The 19,378-nt window shown below is 57.1% G+C and overlaps 1 protein-coding gene across 2 annotated transcripts; it reads right to left on the minus strand.

Annotated features, from left to right (window-relative positions):
- Positions 1–978: 978 nt before the first annotated feature.
- On the minus strand, positions 979–19,378 carry LOC138811273 (nonsense-mediated mRNA decay factor SMG9-like). 2 transcript variants are annotated; one of them, XM_069999011.1, is made up of 15 exons: positions 19,328–19,378; positions 18,658–18,835; positions 12,816–12,972; positions 11,828–11,902; positions 11,475–11,736; positions 11,284–11,381; positions 8,122–8,234; positions 7,379–7,490; positions 6,308–6,403; positions 5,944–6,029; positions 3,676–3,782; positions 3,094–3,201; positions 2,877–3,005; positions 2,581–2,725; positions 979–1,352 (listed from the first exon to the last, which is right to left on the minus strand). In XM_069999011.1, the coding sequence occupies exons 2-15, from the start codon at positions 18,678–18,680 to the stop codon at positions 1,274–1,276; spliced, it is 1,590 nt and encodes a 529-aa protein (XP_069855112.1). In that variant the 5' UTR covers positions 18,681–18,835; positions 19,328–19,378; the 3' UTR covers positions 979–1,273. The 2 variants fall into 2 exon arrangements, with proteins under 2 accessions (XP_069855112.1, XP_069855113.1); XM_069999012.1 differs by lacking the exons at positions 18,658–18,835; positions 19,328–19,378 and adding an exon at positions 16,947–17,247.

Raw genomic sequence — 19,378 nt, forward strand, 5'->3', positions numbered from 1 at the left:
TGCCCAGGCCCAGAGTTCAGGCCCACAACCGGACACCCCCCCCCAAAAATATTAATTAGTTTTGCCGGGCGCTGGTGGCTCACGCCTGTAATCCTAGCTACTCAGGAGGCTGAGATCTGAGGATCGCGGTTCAAAGCCAGCTCGGGCAGGAGAGACCGTGAGACTCCTATCTCCAATAAACCACCAGAAAACCGGAAGTGGCGCTGTAGCTCAAGTGGTAGAGCGCTTGCCTTGAGCTGAAGAGCTGAGGGACAGCGCCCAAGCCCAGAGTTCAAGCCCCACGACCGACAAAAAAAAAAAAAAAAAAGAGTCTCACAGCCTTTCCTGTCCAGGCTGGCTTTGAACCTCAATCCCTAGATCTCAGTTTCCTGAGTAGGATTAGGCATGAAGCACCAATGTCTGCAGGGTCACAGGTTGAATGGGGTAGGAACTGAGCCGGGGGGAGGAGGGGGAGGCGGGGGGGGCGGGGTGTGTTTTGTGTGTGTGTGTGGGAAGGTCATGGTATGGCAATGGGTCCAGGACACTTCAGTGGCAGCCCCTGATGATCTCCGTGCCAGGACAGCACAGGCCTGTTGCCAAGATGAGAAGTCACAGCTCACCGGCTTCAGTGCTTCAGTGGCAATGTTTTCTGGAGCTTGTAAGATGGGACAAGAGGCTGGGGGGGGGGGGGGGGGGAGGAGGCGGGGGGGGGGAAGGGCGGAGAGCTCTGCGCAGCATCTGACCTGACAGGTAGTTCTAGCTGCACCCGAGGCTGGATTTGGGGTGTTGAAGTTGAGCTGGGCAGGCTCTGCCTGGATACTGGTGGGAAGGGGGTTCAGTTCCCATGGGGACGGGGGAGGGGAGGGAGGAGGACTCCATCCCATTTCCCAGGATGCGACTGCATGTTGAGTGTGAGGAAAGGCGCACGAACAGGCTTGCACAACTGTGTTTATTTGCACTACAAGATGGTTCCCCTCCCCCCCCCCCAGCTCAGAGCTGTCCATCCGCCTCATCTCCAGAGCCGGCCGGGCCTCCCCTGTCAGGCCCAGGCCACTCCCCTGCTGCCCCCATGGGGCTCAGGGTGGGCTGCTCCACCCAGGCTGGGGTGCGATGTCTCCAGTCACTCCCTGAGCAGCCGACCCCTCCCCCCGGGCCCTCCGATCTTCTCTGGGCAGGGGCGTCGCCACCCCTGGCCCATCTGGCCACCTCGCCGCTGCTCTGTCCACGTGCACTGCTCCCTGGCCGTCCACCGGGGACCCCCCCGTGCGTCCCCACACCGCGTCCTCCCTGGGTCTCAGGCCAGCAGGCGGCTGTACTCTGCCAGGGCGGAGGACTTCTTCACCCCGTCCCAGATGCGGGCGGCGTAGTGGAACCTGCGAGAAGCCAGGGGTGATCAGGATGAACTGGACCACCCGGGACCCACGCATGCCCAGCACAGGCCCCAGGGGAGTGGGAAACTGAGGCCCATGTCCAATCCAGCATGACTCGGTTGCCTGGAAGCCCCTGACACAGGGACACACAGATGCTTATCTGAAGGTGCCAGGTGTACACATGGACCCCAAGCCACACCTGGAGGCCATGTCCCCCACAAACACCTAGTGTGCCTCCCGCACCCCGCCCCAGCTCAGCCCCCGGAAGCCGCATGGCCCCGCTTCCCAATCTTCCTCCTCCTCCTCGGAGGCGTCCAGGATCCACTTGCTCTGGGCCCCAGACACGGATGCCCAGTGGCACAGGGGGCTGGGGTGGGCGCAGGGGAGGGGGGAGGGGGAGGATTATGAGGGACGCAGAGCTGACTGCAGCTCCCGTGCAGCTCTGCCATCCAGAATGAGAAACCGACCTTCACACTTCACCAGGCGTCCTGGGCCTGCTCCCAGCTAAGTGGCACCTAACGGTGTGAAGGTGGGTGACTTTGCTGTGACATTTTCTTGGAGCCTAACTTTCCCCTAGAAACATCTGATGACCTAGAGTGCTGGCTCCTCAGGACTGGAAGTGCTGGGGGCAGCCGGTTGTCTGCAGGATAGGGGCCTGTGGGACAACAGCCAGCTCCACTGTTCCAGAAAGTTCCAGAAAGGTAAGGTCAGTTACACAAAGTCCTCCTTATGCAGACTCTTACTTTTTTTTTTTTTGTCAGTCATGGGGCTTGAGCTCTGGGCCTGGGCGCTATCACTCAGCTCTTCAGCTCAAGACTAGCACTCTACCACTTGGGCCACAGCACCACTTCCGGTTTTCTGGTGGTTTACTGGGGATAAGAGTCTCACAGACTTTCCTGCCCCGGCTTGCTTTGAACCAAGATTCTCAGATTTCAGCCTCCTGAGTACCTAGGATTACAGGCGTGAGCCACCAGCACTTAGTGCTGGTTTCTTTTGGTGGTTTGTTTTTGTTTTTGTTTTCTTTTCCCCCAGTCCTGAGGTTTGAACACAGGGCCTGGGTGCTGCCCCTGGACTTTTTTTTTTTTTTTTTCCAAGGGTAGCAGTCTACCATTTGAGCCACAACACCACTTCTGGCTTTTTCTGTGTATGTGGTAACTGAGGAATCGAACCCAGGGCTTCATGCATGCTAGGCAAGCACTCTACCACTGAGCCACCTTCCCAGCCCTCTTACCAGTTCTTCTCGGTGAGGATGGTGTGGGACAGCTGTGGCCGAGCCATGGACATCACCTGACTCCGGAGCTTGCTCACCAAGGACTGGAAACTGGGGTGGCCCCGGTACCCAGGCAGCAGGGAGAAAAGTGGGCTGGAACCAGGTCCTGGAAAATTGGGGTGTGCACCTCTGAGTTCAGCCCTAAGCCAGCTCTTCGGAACTCTGAAACACGCCCCCAGGAAAGGGCCCCCAAACGCCCTGGGGACAGGCCCACCCCTCCCACCACGGCCCAGCTGCCCCGGAGGGAGTGAGGGCACCTGCTCGGGGCGGGTTCTCGCTCTCCGCCTCGCTGTCCATGAAAGGCACAAGGAACAGGTTGACCTCGGAGTCCAGGAAGTCGGGCGGCAGTCCCGGGAAGACGTTGCATTGGAGCATGGACAGGGTCCCTGCGGGAGGATGTGGTCAGCTTGCCAGTGCTGGGGCTGAGGGGTGGGGGGATGGGGGGGCAGGCATGGGGGGGGGATGTGGGCTCACCCTTGTACCGCAGGTGGGAGTGGGCCATGAGCTGGTCGATCATCAGGTGCATCTGGCGCAGCTTCCGGGGGCAGAAGTCCTCCCGACGAGCCTTGTTCTGCAGAAAGACTGGGGGGTGGGGGGGGGAGAAGGGGGGGAGGCTGCAGGTATGAGGCTGGCCTTTCCTTTACCCTGGGGGTGGGGAGATGACCCAGGGGCAAGGCCTGGTTTCTGCAGGAGTCCCGGTGCCGCAGGCTGGGGGATGGGGGTGGTGGGAGGGGAGAGGAGCAAAGGTGGGGAGGGGAGGTCCTAAAAAAGCACTTGGCACAAGAATAGCAGAGAAGGTAGGGCCAGGAGGAGAAACCCGCTAGGCCACCCCAACACCCACTCCCCTGTCAGTAGCCTATACTACAGGCAGGACCAGCAACAGGCAGACATGGTCATGTCCCCTTCTGTGCAGGGACCTGCACCTAGACTTGATGGATGGAACTGGACTGCTCCTCCCCTCCCCAACGCTCCAAAATGCTCCTTCCAGGCTCCCACTCCCTGTGCCCCCCATTCCTCCCTCCCTCCTGCCCCTTCTGGTTCCGAAACAGCTCCTACCCAGGTGTGGGTAGTACTCAGTGCCTTCCTCGGAGCCCGTGGAGCTGCTGGATTCATGGCTGGGCGACGGGGTAGAGGGCTTTACCATCTCCGCCGTTTGCAGGAATCTGGGGTGCAAAAGAGTGGGTGATACTGGGGCACTGTGGCCCCTGCCACCCCCCCCCAGCCCAGATAGGCACCTCACACAATGTTGAGAGGTCAAGTACAGCAACCCCCAGAGCAATGCTGGACCAATGAGAACTGTGTGAAACTTTTTTTTGTTGATGGTTGTGGGGCTTGAACCCTGGGCCTGGGCGCTGTTCCTGAGCTCTTCTGCCCAAGGGGAGCGCTCTACCACTTGAGCCACAGCGCCACTTCCAGTTTTCTGGTGGTTCATTGGAGATAAGTCTCATGGACTTTCCTGCCTGGGGCTGGCTTTGAACTGGCATCCTCAGATCTCAGGCTCTTGAGTAGCTAGGATTGTAGGTTTGTGCCAGCAGTGCCTGCCTCGCTCTGGGTGAAAGTGTAAAAGTTCTAAGAGCATTTACCAGCCCCTCCCTCCCCGTTTTTTTCTTCTAAAAGAAAATGAGTGGGTGTGGTGGCATGGCCTCTTGTGGTCCCATTTACTTGGGAGGGTAAAGGTGGGAGGATGCCTGAGTTCGAGGCTAGCCTAGGTCTCAAAAGAAACAAAAACAAGTTTAAAGTTTTCAAACGGTTGCAGGTTCCCAGCAGGTTGTTTCCGTGCACCCCTTTGCCCTCCGTGCACAGCCCCCAGCCCTGCAAGCAGCATCCCCACGGGGTGCTCGGCTTACAACAGTTGTAACAGTTGCCTGCAACAATGTTTCCCCACACCCACAGCTGCCATCAGGGCTCTGTGGTTCTGGCTGGGGACACGGGACCGGATGGTTCTTACCAAAGGTGTGACTGGGAGGTCACAGCACCCCAGCATAAACTTCCCTCTCTTTCCTCCCTTGACCACAACCCCTCACCGTACCACCTTCTCTCCAGCCCTGACCACGCCCCCTGCCATGCCCCGCCCCTCACTTAGCCCTGACCACACCCCCTTCAGCCCAACTCTGGCCCCGCCTCCTCGCTGTGCCTCACCTCACCCTTCTAACCCAGGACTCGCCCCTCACCATGCCCCGCCCATTCTCCCCAGCTTTAGCCTGACCCAGCTTATAACTGCACCTTCACCATGCCCCGCCCTCCCCAGCTCTGGCCCCACCCCTAGCCAGGCCCCGCCCCCGCCCCTCGCGGTGAACCACCCTTCCAGCCCCGGACACGCCCCTCGCCCCGCCTCCGCAGCCCTGGCTCTGTCACTCAGGTGGAATGGCGGGCGCAGCCTGCCACTTGGCCTGGTGTTTCAGAGCTCGGGGGCTTTGTTCCCCTCGGCACTGCGTGGTACCCCACCCCAGTCTCAGGTACCAGGTCCCCTGCCCAACCACCCAGTCAAAGACGTTTATGGGGCTTCCATAATGGGGCCGTCACGAACAAAGCTGCTGTAAGTACCCACGCTCACGTCTCCGCAAGCGGGATCGGTTTATGCAAGAAGGAAACAAGCAGAGCCGGCCGGGATGCGGGCGGACCTGCGCGCGCATGCGCACATGTGCACATGCGCTCACGCATGGACACACACACACATGCATTCACACGCACACACTGCAGCATGACACCCTCCGGGTCCAGGGGCCACCTGGCTCAAAATCAAGGCTCTTCCCGGGGCCTCCCCAGCTCATCCCCCACCTGTTTTCTTTACCCCTCTTCGCAGCACCCCGCGTGCACACTCAGACCCGGTACCCTTGCCACGTGGACGATCCCGGATCCTGGTGTGTGTGTGGCGGTAGGCCATGGTCAGGTCACCTAAACCCCCAGCCCCTCCCTCGCTGCCACCACTTCCACTGTCACCACACACAGGAAGCCACACTGCCGGCTGCTCTCTGCTGAGCAACCTGTGCATTGTCCCCACGTCCCACACAACAGTTCTGATGACCAAGAACCTGCAGCCAACGATGCCCCAGCCAGCCAGGGCTAGGATTCAAACCTAGGGCCAGCTGACTTATGTAGTATCTACTTCCTAACCTCAGCTTGTCCTCCCTCCCTCCCTCCCTCCCTTCCTTCCTTCCTCCCTTTTTCCCTCCCTCCCCCACTCCCCTTCCTCCTCCTTTTCCTGGGCCCGGGCCTCATTTCATTTCCTGCTTGCCCAGAGGGTCCTGGAGACTCCCCCCCCCCTCTCCCCCCCTCCCCTCTCCCCCCCTCCCCTCCCCCCCCCCCCCCCCCCCCGCCCCTCACCTGTACAGACTGAGGTCTGTGAACCAGTCCTGGACCACAATCACCACATGGCAGACAGTGAAGAGGAAGGCAGCGATCTGCAGGGACTGCGGCGTGGCAGGAGGGAGGGTAGAGTTGGGGGGTGGCCCTGCCCAGACTGGGGACTCTGATGGCAGGACTCAGCCAGGGGCAGCAGCAGGACCAGGCCTCAGCCCTCTGTGGGCGCTGCGTGCTGGCCTCTCGTGGCCCTCTGGGGACCAGTGGGGCAGAGGACGCGAGGCGTGATGTGGCACTGGCAGGGAAAGCCCCTCCCACCTGGGCCCTCCCTCCAGCCCTTGGGGTACCCTGGTGCCCAGCTCCCCACCACAGCCTAGAACCCCCTCACCTGCATCTCAACGTAGGTGTGGGGAAGGTTGTACTCGGGGGGCAGCTTGCGGTCGTTGTTGATGAGGTGGTCCAGGATGGAGGGGCTCAGGATGGGCTGGAGGGAGCAAGGGGCTGAAGGTCACTCAGTGAAGGGAATGGCCCGGGTCAGCAAGGGCCCCGTGCTGAAGACAAGTCCAGGTCCTCTGCGGCCAGACCAGGCCAGAAACGGTGCCGGGCACAAGGAAGCCTCTCAAAACCCTTCTGCTCTTCATTGTTCTTCTTGGGGTCTCAATACGTTTACCCTTGGGCTGGGAAGGTGGCTCAGTGATAGAGTGCTTGCCTAGCATACACGAAGCCCTGGGTTCCATTCCTCAGTACCACATACACAGAAAAAGCTGGGAGTGGTGCTATGGCTCAAGTGGTAGAGCGCTAGCCTTGAGCACAGGGATAGTGCCCAGGCTCTGAGTTCAAGCCTCAGATCTGGCTTAATAAATAAATTTATCCTTCACTGGAGGGCTCCACAGCCCTTAAAGATGCTTTATGATGTCTCTTGTTTCATAAGCTTTCAAAGCTTTGCTATGATAATTATTTAGGTCAAAAATAGTTGGCTGCTGGGAGTTGGTGGCTCACGCCTATCATTCTAGGTACTCAGGAGGCTGAGATCTGAGGATCATGGTTCAAAGCCAGCCTAGGCAGGAAAGTCCGTGAGACTCGTATCTCCAAAGAACCACTCAGAAACTGGAAGTGGTGCTGTGGCTCAAGTGGTAGAGTGCTCACCTTGGGCTGAAGAGCTGAGGGAGAATGCCCAGAGTTCAAGCCCCAGGACAACACACATGCACGCACGCGCACGCACACACACACACACACACACACACACACACACACACACCACTAATTGTATTAGTGGGAAGCTTGTGAGGATTTCTAAAGGTCATGGGGCACAGAAAATCACCAGCTAGCGTCTGAGGAGGGAAAACCTGGCAAGGAGAGACCTGCCCTGCCCAGGGCGCCCCACATGTTTGGAGGACCCCTCAAGGTTCTGACTTAGGATGCTCCCGGACAGGCCGCGGTGGGGGGGGGGGGCTGGCACCTGTGTGTCCAGGAACACGATCCGCTCCTGTGTGATGAAGAAGTCGATGCCGCTGGTCTGGTTGCCCCCTCGTTCCTTCATCTCAGCACTCTGGGCCCGGAACACGTAGGCCCTGTGGAGGGAGGGGGGCAGGGGGGACCTGAGAGTGGTTCCTGACCTCTGCTGCCCGAAGGCTGGAGAGGAGAGAGGAGTGGGGTCCTGGCTTGCCCATGTGGCCTCCCTAAGGGACCTGTGCCCGGGAGCTACTTTACACCCCACACTTCACTCCTGCCACTCAGCCATCAGAGCCCGGCCAGGGAGGTGCTTAAGAGCGGGAGGCAAATAGAATTTGTGTGTACCCTGTTTCTGGGGCTTGAACTTGGGGCCTGGCCGCTGTCCTTGACCTTTTTCCCTCAAGGCTGGCACTCTACTACTTGTCCCACAACCCCACTTCTGGCTTTTGTAGTTTATTTATTTATTTTGTGGTTAGTTGGAGATAAGAGTCTCCCAGACTTTCCTGCCCTGGCTGACTTCAAAACACAATCCTCAGATCTCAGCATCCTGGATTACAGGCATGCACAACCAGTGCTCCTATTTTCTATATCTCCCCCTCCCCCCCTCCCCCCATCCTCCTCCAGTAACCATCAGAGCCAGAAGCCTTTGGCAATAGCAATCACAATGCTCAGGCCTCCTGAGCTGCTCCCCCCCCCCCCCACAGGGTCCTGCCTCCCCCTGGCCTCCCCCCACACCCTGTACCCCCTCACCTCTGGTCTTCCTCTGGGGTGTTGCCTGACAACAGGGACATCACCATGGACTTGCCTGTCCCCTGGAGACCCAGGACGCCGACCACTAGCATGTCGGTGTGATCCAGCAGATACTGTGGGTGGGGGAGACGAGGGGACCATGACCCTCACAGCCAGGGGCTAGGGTCAGGGTGATGGGGGGGCAGCAGGGGAGTGTGTGCCTTGTCCACCTGCTTTATTAGATAGTAAAGACAAATGTCCACGGACTCAAGCCCTCATTTGTAAAGAGGGAATAGCCGGGCGCTGGTGGCTCACGCCTGTAATCCTAGCTACTCAGGAGGCTGAGATCTGAGGATCGCGGTTCAAAGCCAGCCCGGGCAAGAAAGACCATGAGACTCCTATCTCCAATAAACCACCAGAAAACCGGAAGTGGCGCTGTAACTCAAGTGGTAGAGCGCTCGCCTTGAGCTGAAGAGCTGAGGGACAGCGCCCAGGCCCAGAGTTCAAGCCCCACGACCGACAAAAAAAAAAAAAAAAAAAAAAAAAAAAAAAAAAAAAAGTAAAGAGGGAATATTCTGGCCCAAGCTAGGAAAGAGGATGCTGTGCTCCAGAATCTGTGGGACAAGAGAGGATGAGGAGGGACAGAGGAGGGGGACAAAGGGGACAAGGAGCAGGAGGTCGGCGGAGGGGACCATGATGATTGTGGGAATCAATGAGCGGGCATAGAGAAGTGGGCAGACTCCAAGAAGACAGGCCTGGGAAAAGAAGGGTCCCAGGGCAGCCGCCTGGCAGGCCCCCCCCTACTCCAGGTGTCGGGGCACAGGGACAGAGCCAGCCAAGGAGAGTGCTGAGCACATCCAAGCCCCACCTGGGGCTCTGAAGAGCCTTTTGGCCTCTGAGTCACCTGCACTGCTGCCAGCCACCACCAGGGGGCGGACAAGACACACCTCCAGGCTATTGGCTCCACTCAGTATCAACAGAACTTTAATAATGATGATGATGATAATAATAATCAGAGGCATGACCAAGCATGGCAGGTGGTTGTGCACCTGCCGAACAAGCTTGAGGCCAGCCTAAATTCGGGTGGGCAACTATCTCACTTGGATTTTTGTTGTTGTTGGTCATGGGGCTTGAACTTAAAAGGCCTGGGCACTGTCCCTAATATATTTTGCTCAAGGCTAGCGCTCTACCACTCTGAGCCACAGAGCCAATTCCAATTTTCTGGAGGTTAAGTGGAGATAAGAGTCTCATGGAGGGCTGGGAAGGTGGCTCAGTGGTAGAGCACTTGCCTTGCATGCTCGAGGCCCTGGGTTCGATTCCTCAGCACCACATAAAAAAAAAAAAAGCCGGAAGTGGCACTGTGGCTCAAGTGGTAGAGCGCTAGCCTTGAGCTGAAGAGCTGAGGGACAGTGCCCAGGCCCAGAGTTCAGGCCCCACGACCGGACCCAAAAAAAAAAAAAAAAAAAAAAGAGTCTCATGGACTCAGGAGGCTGAGATCTGAGGATCACGGTTCAAAGCCAGCCTGGGCAGAAGAGACCCTGAGACTCCTATCTCCAATAAACCACCAGAAAACTGGAAGTGGCGCTGTAGCTCAAGTGGTAGAGCACTTGCCTTGAGCTGAAGAGCTGAGGGACAGCGCCCAGGCCCAGAGTTCAAGCCCCACTACCGACCAAAAAAAAAAAAAAAGTCTCATAGACTTTCCTGTCCTGGCTGGCTCTGAACTGTGATCCTCAGATCTCAGCCTCCTGAGTAGCTAGGATGACAAGATGTGAGCCACCAGTGTCCGGTTCCAGATTTTTTTTTTTTTTGGGTCCGGTCATGGTGCCTGAACTCTGGGCCTGGGCGCTGTCCCTCAGCTCTTCAGCTCAAGGCTAGCGCTCTACCACTTGAGCCACAGCGCCACTTCTGGTTTTTTTCTTTTTGCTTACGTGGTGCTGAGGAATCAAACCCAGGGCCTCATGCATGCAAGGCAAGCGCTCTACCACTGAGCCACCTTCCCAGCCCATGGTTCCGGATTTTTTTTTTTTGGGTCCAGTCGTGGGGCCTGAACTCTGGGCCTGGGCGCTGTCCCTCAGCTCTTCAGCTCAAGGCTAGTGCTCTACCACTTGAGCCACAGCGCCACTTCCGGCTTTTTTCTTTTTGCTTATGTGGTGCTGAGGAATCGAACCCAGGGCCTTGAGCATGCAAGGCAAGCACTCTACCACTGAGCCACCTTCCCAGCCCTGGTTCCGGATTTTTTAAGCCCTTAGTTGATATGAACACAGAGCCAGTGGGGTAGGCAATTTGAGGGGTGGCATGCTGTCCTGGTTAGGTTAGGCCACACTTCCAGGAAGAAAAAGCAGGATGAGGAGGCAAGCGGGCTGCTCCAAGAAGGACAGGGGAAGCGGGGAGCCCCTGCCATGGGATGGTTTGGGGTAGGGGTGGGGGTCCACAGAGCATCTGGAATGGGAGGGAGAGCACCTTCTTTGCTTTCTTTCTCTCTTTTTTTTTTTGGGGGGGGGTCCAGTCATGGGGCCTGAACTCTGGGCCTGGGCGCTGTCCCTCAGCTCTTCAGCTCAAGGTGCTCTACCACTTGAGCCACAGCGCCACTTCTGGCTTTTGTTTTTCTGCTTATGTGGTGCTGAGGAATTGAACCCAGGGCCTCATGCCTGCAAGGCAAGTGCTCTACCACTGAGCCACCTTCCCTGCTCCTCATTTTTTTTTTTTTGCCAATCCTGGGGCTTGAACTCAAGGGCCTGCCACCGCCCCTGAGCTTCTTTTGCTCAAGGCTAGCACTCACCACTTGAGCCACAGCGCCACTTATGACCTTTTCTGTGTACATGGTACTGAGGAATTGAACCTAGGGCTTTATGCATGCTAGACAAGCACTCTACCACTGAGCCACCTTCCCAGCCGCCCTCTCCCCTCTCCCCCCCGACCCCACCACTTTTTTTTGCTGTTTTAATTTTGGATAGGGCCTTGCTATGTAGCCTGGAACTTGCGGTTCTCCTGGATCTCCCTCCCACACACCGGGATTACAGGCATGCACCACTATGCCCGGCTGTGAGAACTCTCAGCAGCATGGAAGTGTTTCAACAAGCAGCACAGCTCGGCTTATTCATGGGGGGGGGGGGGCGCTCTCCTTTCAGCAGAGCAGCAGGCAGGGTGGGGGACAGGACGTTGGGGGGACAGGGGAGCCGGTACCTCGATGGCACTGTCGCACCAGTTCATCTGGTCATCCACCAGCTTGATGCTGTGCTTCATGCGCTCAGGGGGCAGCAGTTTGGCCTGGCCCACGACAGCTGTGGGGAGAGCAGGAGACAGGGCTGTGGTGAGGATCTGTGTGGGGTGGGGTGGGGGGCTTCCAGCCCGGCCCCGCGTGGCCCCCCACTCACGGTCCATGGCGGTGGGGGCGGCCGTGCCCATGCCGCGGTTCTGGATCTGGTACACAGGCTGCGTGGGTCTCTGCCCCTCCTTCTCTCCCTTGGGTGGCGCTGGGGCGGCGGCGGGGGGTGGGGCAGCGCCCTCAGGGGTGGGGGCGCCCGTGGTGGGGGGCCCCTTCCCCTCATCCCGGGCCTTCATGAGCACGATGGGCTTCTCCAGGGGGGCAGGGGCGGGGGGCAAGGCGGGGGCTGCGGGTGGGGGCGGCTGCTTGGACTGTGGGGGAGAGAAAGGGGTGGTGATGGGGAGGTCCCCCCTGCGCCCCGCCCCCTCCTCCCACACCCCCTGTCCTCAGGGGTCCGCTCACCCGCTCTGCGGGGGGCTTGGACAGGATGATGGGCGTCTTCTGCATTAGGGCCGCGCTCGAGTCCTCACTGGCGTCCTGTGTGGAGGGAGGACAGTCACTCTGCGCCCCCCTCTCCCCCCCCACTGCATGCCGGGCTCCCCACCCAGCTTCCCATGGGTCATTGCGGCCCTCCCGCCGGACATGGACACAGAGAGGCTCTGGCGCTCTGCAGGGTCACACAGCCAATGTGCCAGAGCTGGGAAGTGACCTATGGGAAAGGGGGGTAGCGGGGGACACACGGGGTTTCCCCACCCGGGACACCTGAACTCAGGGCTCGGTCCCTGAGCCCCATTTTGCTCAAAGCTAGCACTCTACTACTTTGGAAGTGTCACGGCTCTGGGACGAGGGGGAGAAAGGGGGTCCTGGGCCGGTGCTGGGCAGTTTGCAGAGGGGTTAAAGGTAATGGGGGGGGGTGTAGGAAGATGAGAAATGGTCGCATTTGTGCTACGGCCTCAAAAGGAGGCACCGGCGAGGGGCCAGCCCCTGTGACCCATTCCTCGTGTTTGTATTTTCACCCCTCAAAAAGGGGCCCGGATGTTAAGGCGCATCTGCCTTGCCCAGCATCTCTGATGTAGGGCAACGTTCTAGAGAAGAACTGGAGGCACAGCTGGGCATGGTTGTGCATACCTGTAATCCCAGACTGCTGGGTTGGAGGCCAAGCCAAGCTACATAGCACTCCTTGGGGTGGGCATGGCTCAGATGACAGAGAGCCGGCCTCGCATGGTTCCTGGCTCAACACCGAATCCTGTAACCCTAGCTCACGCCTGCCAGGAGATCTGGGGAGGCTGAGATCTGAGGATCTCGGTTCAAAGCCAGGCCAGGCGGGAAGGTCCGTGAGACTCTTCGGGCCAATGAACTTCCAAGAACAGCTCCCAGGTGCACCCCGTCTCAGCGGCTGGCTAAACAGATTGTGTGGGACACAATGGGGACAGGAAAGGGGCACGCTTACCCGCCTCTCTCTCTCCCACGGTGCAAGGTAGTCTCTCTCGCGACCGCCAGGCCCAGAGAGATTCTGGGGGCCGATGGAGCCTGGATCCTTCCACCGCCGCCGCCGCTCCATCCCGTAGAGCCCTGGCTGACTGTGCCCCGACTCCGACATGGCTCTCCTAGGGACCAGAAGCGGGGTCAGGGAGGGGGGCCTCTGGCTCCACTCAGCTCACCCGGACCCAGGCTCTTTCAGTCAAGGCTACAGCGGCTGTTCTGATTGGCTATCCCCGTCACAGGTGGCGGCGGGGCTAGGAAACCTACCATCCCACATTCAGAACCTGGTTTGGTTGTTTTTTTTTTTTTTTTTTTTCTGTGTGCTGGTCCTGGGACTTGAACTCAGATCCTGGGTGCTGTCCTTTTGTGATCAAGGTTGGTGTTCTACCACTTGAGCCACAGTTCCACCTCTAGCTTTTGGTGGTTCATTGGAGATTAGGGTCTCAGGGACTTTTCTGCCGAGGCTGGCTTTGAACCATGATTCTCAGATCTCAGCCTCCTGAGTAGCTAGGATGATAGGTGTGAGCCACTGGTGTCTGGCTCTGGTCACAATCTATTCCCCATGCTCCACCCTCCTCGAACTCCATGTTTCACTTCAAATATCTCCCTACCCAGCTGGGCTCTTTTTTTTTTTTTTTTGTCGGCCGTGGGTCTTGAACTCTGGGCCTGGGCGCTGTCCCTCAGCTCTTCAGCTCAAGGCGAGCGCTCTACCACTTGAGCTACAGCGCCACTTCTGGTTTTCTGGTGATTTATTGGAGATCAGAGTCTCACGGTCTCTCCTGCCCGGGTTGGCTTTGAACCGCGATCCTCAGATCTCAGCCTCCTGAGTAGCTAGGATTACAGGCGTGAACCACCAGCGCCCGGTCCAGCTGGGCTCTTATCTCCAATGAAGCGGCAAAAATCTAGAAATGGAGCTTGTGGCTCAAGTGGTAGAGCACCAGCCTTGAGTGGAGAAAGCTCAGAGATAGTACCTAGGCCCTGAGATTATATCCAAGTACTGGCACAAAAATAAAAGTCTCATCACCCGTACATAAGGTATTTGGTGATCTGTGGCTGCTTAATAATGTTCAGAAATCCCTGGGGGGAGCTCCCAGGTGTCTGTGCCCCCTTCTAGAAGGATCCTTGAGCGCTAATTTACTCAGTGACAACCTAGTGGCAGCCAACCTCCAGTGAGCTCAGGCCTATGGGCCACATCTGCTCTTTCCTCTGTTTACCCAGATTACAAGGTGGGGGGGGCACCTGGCCACACCCCCTCCCTCCAAAGGCAGAGGCAAAAAGAGGAGATGGAGACAGCCTGGCCTGCAGAGCCTACAGTAATGACGGGGCTCTTGCAGCAAATCCGCTGACTACAGATCGGCCCCCAGGGACCCCTCCAGACGGGAATTCCCATCTCATGACCTGTGACCTCTCCCCCACCCACACACTGGGTTGGAGATGGCCTTCAGACACAGACAGAGGAGCCCAAGGTGGGAGCATTGGCCGGTGCTTGTGGACGATGACTCATTCCACACTTAAATGGCTGTTTGCGTCTGGTTGGAGCTAGGGACTCCTTTCCCTGCAATTAAGTGTCTGTTCACCTTCTCTTGACTGCGTAAGTGTCCATTTACACACCCAAGAGGATCCCCTTCCCTGGCCATGAATGCTCCTTGCCACAAGTTTCTGTGATCACTCTCAAGATCTCGGTCTATAGCTGGGCACCGGTGGCTCACACCTGTAATCCTAGCTACTCAGGAGGCTGAGATCTGAGGATTGCGGTTCAAAGCCAGCCAGGGCAGGAAAGTCTGTGAGACTCTTATCTCCCATAAACCACTCGAAAACAGGAAGTGGCGCTGTGGCTCAAGTGGTAGAGCGCTCGCCTTGAGCTGAAGAGCTGAGGGACAGTGCCCAGGCCTAGAGTTCAAGCCCCACAACCACCACCAACAACAACAAAAAAGATCTTGGTCTAGTTAACAGCCCTGAAGGTAAGCATGTCACATGAATGTCACAGCCCACTGACAAGGCAATCTGGGGACCCCTCAGGGCTGTTTCCCAGCTCCTTTGTGGGATGGCCTCCATGAAATTTACAAAGCCAGTCTATTTAAGTGTCTACAGTCTATTTAAGTGTCTATTTAAATCTAATTTACCCATTCTTTTTTTGGGGGGGGGGGTCTGGTCATGGGGCCTGAACTCTAGGTCTGGGCGCTGTCCCTCAGCTCAAGGCTAGCACCCTACCACTTGAGCCACAGTGCCACTTCCGGCTTTTTCTTTTTGCTTCTGTGGTTCTGAGGAATCGAACCCAGGGCCTCAGGCATGCAAGGCAAGAGCTCTACCACTGAGCCACCTTCCCAGCCCCAAATTTACCCATTCTTTAAGGGAAGGAACTTCCTCAGAATATAAGCATCTTGGGCTGGGAAGGTGGCTCAGTGGTAGAGTGCTTGCCTTGCATGTATGAGGCCCTGGATTCGTTTCCTCAGCACCACAGAAGCAGAAAAAGCTGGAAGTGGCGCTGTGGCTCAAGTGGTAGAGCGCTAGCCTTGAGCTGAAGAGCTGAGGGACAGCGCCCAGGCCTAGAGTTCAAGCCCTACGAACAACAACAAAAAACAGAAGAGTATGAGCATCTCTTCACACACCCCCTTTTGCAAATCTTCCAGAAAATAAATGTTTGTAAATTGTAGTTGTTTTTCCCCTATCTGTCCTGGGGTTTGAACTCAGAGCCTGGGCGTTGTCCTTGACCTTTGTTGTTTGCTCAAGGCTGGTGTTCTACCACTTAAACCATTCTGGCTTTTTGGGTAAGAGTCTCATGGACTTTTCTGCTGGCTTTTCCAGGCTGGCTTCAATGAACCATGATCCTCCTATTTCAGCCTCTGGAGTAGCTAAGATGACAGGGTGGGAGGCTGTGCCTAGTTTATGTTTGTAAATTATCTGGAGACATTCTCAGTTCCCATGTTATTAATGCATAGCCTCTCGTCACACCCCAGCATTTAATAATCTACCGCTAATTTTTGTTTTGTTTTGTTTTTTTGCTGGTCGTGGGGCCTGAACTCTGGGCCTGGGCGCTGTTCCTCAGCTCAAGGCTCAAGGCTAGCGCTCTACCACTTGAGCCACAGCGCCACTTCCGGCTTTTTTCTTTTTGCTTATGTGGTGCTGAGGAATCGAACCCAGGGCCTCATGCATGCAAGGCAAGCACTCTACCACTGAGCCACCTTCCCAGCCCTACCGCCAATTTTTCTCAGCACTCTAAACACAGAGGCTTCTGGGTGAAGGTGGGGGGGGTGTTCCTACCCCTGGGAATCCACCATTCTAATTTCCGTGGACACACTGCCTGTGCAGGAAATTATTTTTCCAGGTGTGGGGCTTGAACTCAAGGCCTGGGTGCTGTTCCTAAGCTTCTTTTGCTCAAGGCGAGTGCTCTACCGCTTGAGCCACAGCACCACTTCGGGTTTTCTTGTGGTTTATTGGAGATAAGAGTCTCACGGAGTATCCAGCCTGGGCTGGCTTTGAACCGTGATCCTCGGATCTCAGCCTCCTGAGTAGCTGGGATGACAGGCGGGAGCCACGGGCGCCCTGCTGGTTGCTGTTTCTTTTTTTTTTTTTTTTTTTGTCGGTCGTGGGGCTTGAACTCTGGGCCTGGGCGCTGTCCCTCAGCTCTTCAGCTCAAGGCAAGCGTTCTACCACTTGAGCTACAGCGCCACTTCCGGTTTTCTGGTGGTTTATTGGAGATAGGAGTCTCACGGTCTTTCCTGCCCGGGCTGGCTTTGAACCGCGATCCTCAGATCTCAGCCTCCTGAGTAGCTAGGATTACAGGCGTGAGCCACCAGCGCCCGGCCTGGTTGCTGTTTCTTGAGTGCAGTGACTTGCGGAGGACTTGAGCGGCAATCTCTACAAATCTGTGAGCATCTCCCAGGATGGATTTGCACATTGTTTATATTTTTCCCAATCCAAGCTCCCGCCAAACAGACTTCACAGAACCTTACAGAAACCCTGCCCAAAGCTCAGCTCCTGTTGTCACCCCGCCCACCGCTAAACAGTCGGGGCGTGGCTTGGGGGGGACGTGCCAATAGCCACGCCCCGCCCTCGACCACGCCCCCTCGCGCGCGCGCCTCTCCCCGGGGCTTCTTACCTAATGCCGGCGCTGATTGGTTTGCTGGGATACGACGCGCGCTCTCCCGCGATAGGAATGGAGAGGGGGCGGGGCGCTCCCACCAGGGCCCGCTGGCCAAGTAAACGGCGTCGGGGCAGATCAGGAGTGCGAAAGAGACAGAAAGAGCGGATCTCGACCACTACGGAACCGACCTTGGCGTCCCGGAAGCGACACCTAAGGAGGAGATTCCGCTTTCGGCCGAGTAGACATCAAGTCCTGGCTCCTGCGCATGCGCTGCGGCCTAGGCGCGCGAGAACCGTCCCTCCAGCCCCGCGGGAGCAGGCGCCGAGGAGGGCGGTCTTCGGGGCGCTTGCGCCTTTCGGAGCAGGGGGCGGGAGCGCGCCGCTGTGCGCAACGCGCATGCGTGGCGGCGGGGCGGGGCCCTGGAGATGACGTAGGCAGGCTGGAGTGAGCTTGGAGAAATTTCCATGTCCTGTACGGAGTGATGACTGAAGATTCAGGAATGGTTTAACCTGACCTGTGTCCTGGAAGGGGTCCCAGCCAGTGCTGGCAATCAGCCCAGGGTCAAATCACTTCGGGAAGGGAAAGTATTGATCGACAGGGAGGGACCCTCCAATCGGAGGTCCAAGCGGGGCCTGAGGACCCCCTCCTCCTGGGATGCATGTCCCCCCTCTTCTCCCTGGGACGCAAGGTTCCCCCTCCTCGCCCTTCGATCCAGGCCCCCCTTCCCTCCCTGGGATGCAAGGCCCCCCCTTTCCCCCTAGGATGCAAGACCCCCCCCTCTTCCCCCGGGATGCAAGGCCCCCCCCTCTTCCCACTGGGATGCAAGGCCCCCCCTCTTCCCACTGGGATGCAAGTGCCCCCCCCTTCCCCCTGAGATGCATGATTGGGCAGCCGAGGTGGGCTAGCCAGATCCCTAACTGATGAAGACACGCGTGCTGGGGCAACCCCACGTAATAAATCTCTTGAGTCTCGGGGAGGAGGGCGGCCAGTCAAAGGCGGGAAAATTCAAAACAGCTCCGAGGCACAGCCGTGCCGGGTGCGGCCTGAAGAGGGCGCGCGCGCGCAGCCCCGGGGCGGGGAGGTGGCGACCTAGCGCGATGCTAAGTAAGCCTTGTTGGTAATGGGAAATTCCCTGGTTTTCACTGGAAATCTCACCTATGTCTGTCGGGTCTCTCTGTCTGTCTGTCTGTCTCTCCTTCAGCTCAAGGCTAGCGCTCTACCACTTAGGACACAGTGCCACTTTTTCTCCTTATGTGGTGCTGAGGAATCGAACCCAGGACCTCATGCATGCAAGGCAAGCACTCTACCACTGAGCCACCTTCCCAGCCTTCTTTTTCTGTTTTTACAGTACAGGGGGATGGAACCCAGGGTATGGTTTGCATGCTGACAAGCAAGCACTCCAGCACTGAGATACATCCCCAGCCATTCCTGTGCCTTTTTTTAAAAACTGTACTTGAGACTGGGAAGGTGGTAGAGTGCTTGCCTAGCATTCAGGAAGCCCTGGGTTTGATTCCTCAGTACGACTTACACAGAAAAAGCTAGAAGTGGCACTGTGGCTCAAGTGGTAGAGTGCTAGCCTTGAGAAAAAGAAACTCAGGGACAGTGCTCAGGCCCTGAGTTCAAGCCCCAGGACTGGCCAAAAGAAAATTGTATTTGAACAAGTAAATACATACACATACTGATGGTTAAGGAACTCAAGGAGTGAACAGTAAAATTAAGGGCTCACCTGTGGTCCCCAACTTTTTTCATTTCCAAAGCACGGCTTCCACGTTTCCTCAGGAATTTCAGTTAGAGTTGTGAGAGCATTCTCCATTTTATCTGATTTGCGTTCCTCTGCCGTGGCTCGTCATCTGTTGCTAGTTGCACATCTGAACAGCCCTCAGAAGCTAAGGGGATTCCAATGACTTCAAAAGGAAAGCATCAGTGGCTCACACCTGTAATCTGGGCTACTCAGGTGGTTGAAATCTGAGGATCACAGCTCAAAGCCAGCGAGCGCAGGAAAACCAATGAAACTCTTTAATGAACCACCAGAAAACCAGAAGTGGCGCTGTGGCTAAAAGTGGTAAATCAGTAGCCTTGAGCAAAAGAGCTCAGGAACAGATTCCAGAGGTCAAGCCCCAGGACCTCCCCCCACCCACCCCCCCAAAAAAAAGGAAAAGAAAAAGAAGCCAGGTGCTGGTGGCTCACATTTGTAATCCTAGCTACTCAAGAAGGCTGAGATCTGAGGATCATGGTTCAAAGCCAGCCCAGGCAGGAAAGTTCAAGAGACTCTCATCTTCAATTCAGCACCAAAAAAAAGCCGGAAGGGAATCTGTGACTCAAGAACAGCACACAGACCCTGAGTTCAAGCCCCCAAGACTGGTACAAAATAATAATAAATAATGAAAAGAACAGACCTGTCATAGACCTTGGGCCCATTGTGAAGCAAGCTGTTTTCCCTGACCATG

This window comes from Dipodomys merriami, unplaced genomic scaffold, assembly GCF_024711535.1.
Source record: "Dipodomys merriami isolate MVZ:Mamm:240054 unplaced genomic scaffold, mDipMer1.0.p SCAF_52, whole genome shotgun sequence".
NCBI lineage: Eukaryota > Metazoa > Chordata > Mammalia > Rodentia > Heteromyidae > Dipodomys > Dipodomys merriami.

Excerpts from the sequence above, each read along its gene's own strand:
- LOC138811273 (XM_069999011.1), bottom strand. The coding sequence starts at position 18,680 with ATGAAAAAAGTTGGGGACCACAG. Across the intron at positions 8,235-11,283 it reads GGTGCGACAGTGCCATCGAG|TATCTGCTGGATCACACCGA; the intron begins GTACCGGCTCCC and ends CCCCACCCACAG. Across the intron at positions 3,202-3,675 it reads TGAGTACTACCCACACCTGG|TCTTTCTGCAGAACAAGGCT; the intron begins GTAGGAGCTGTT and ends CCCACCCCCCAG.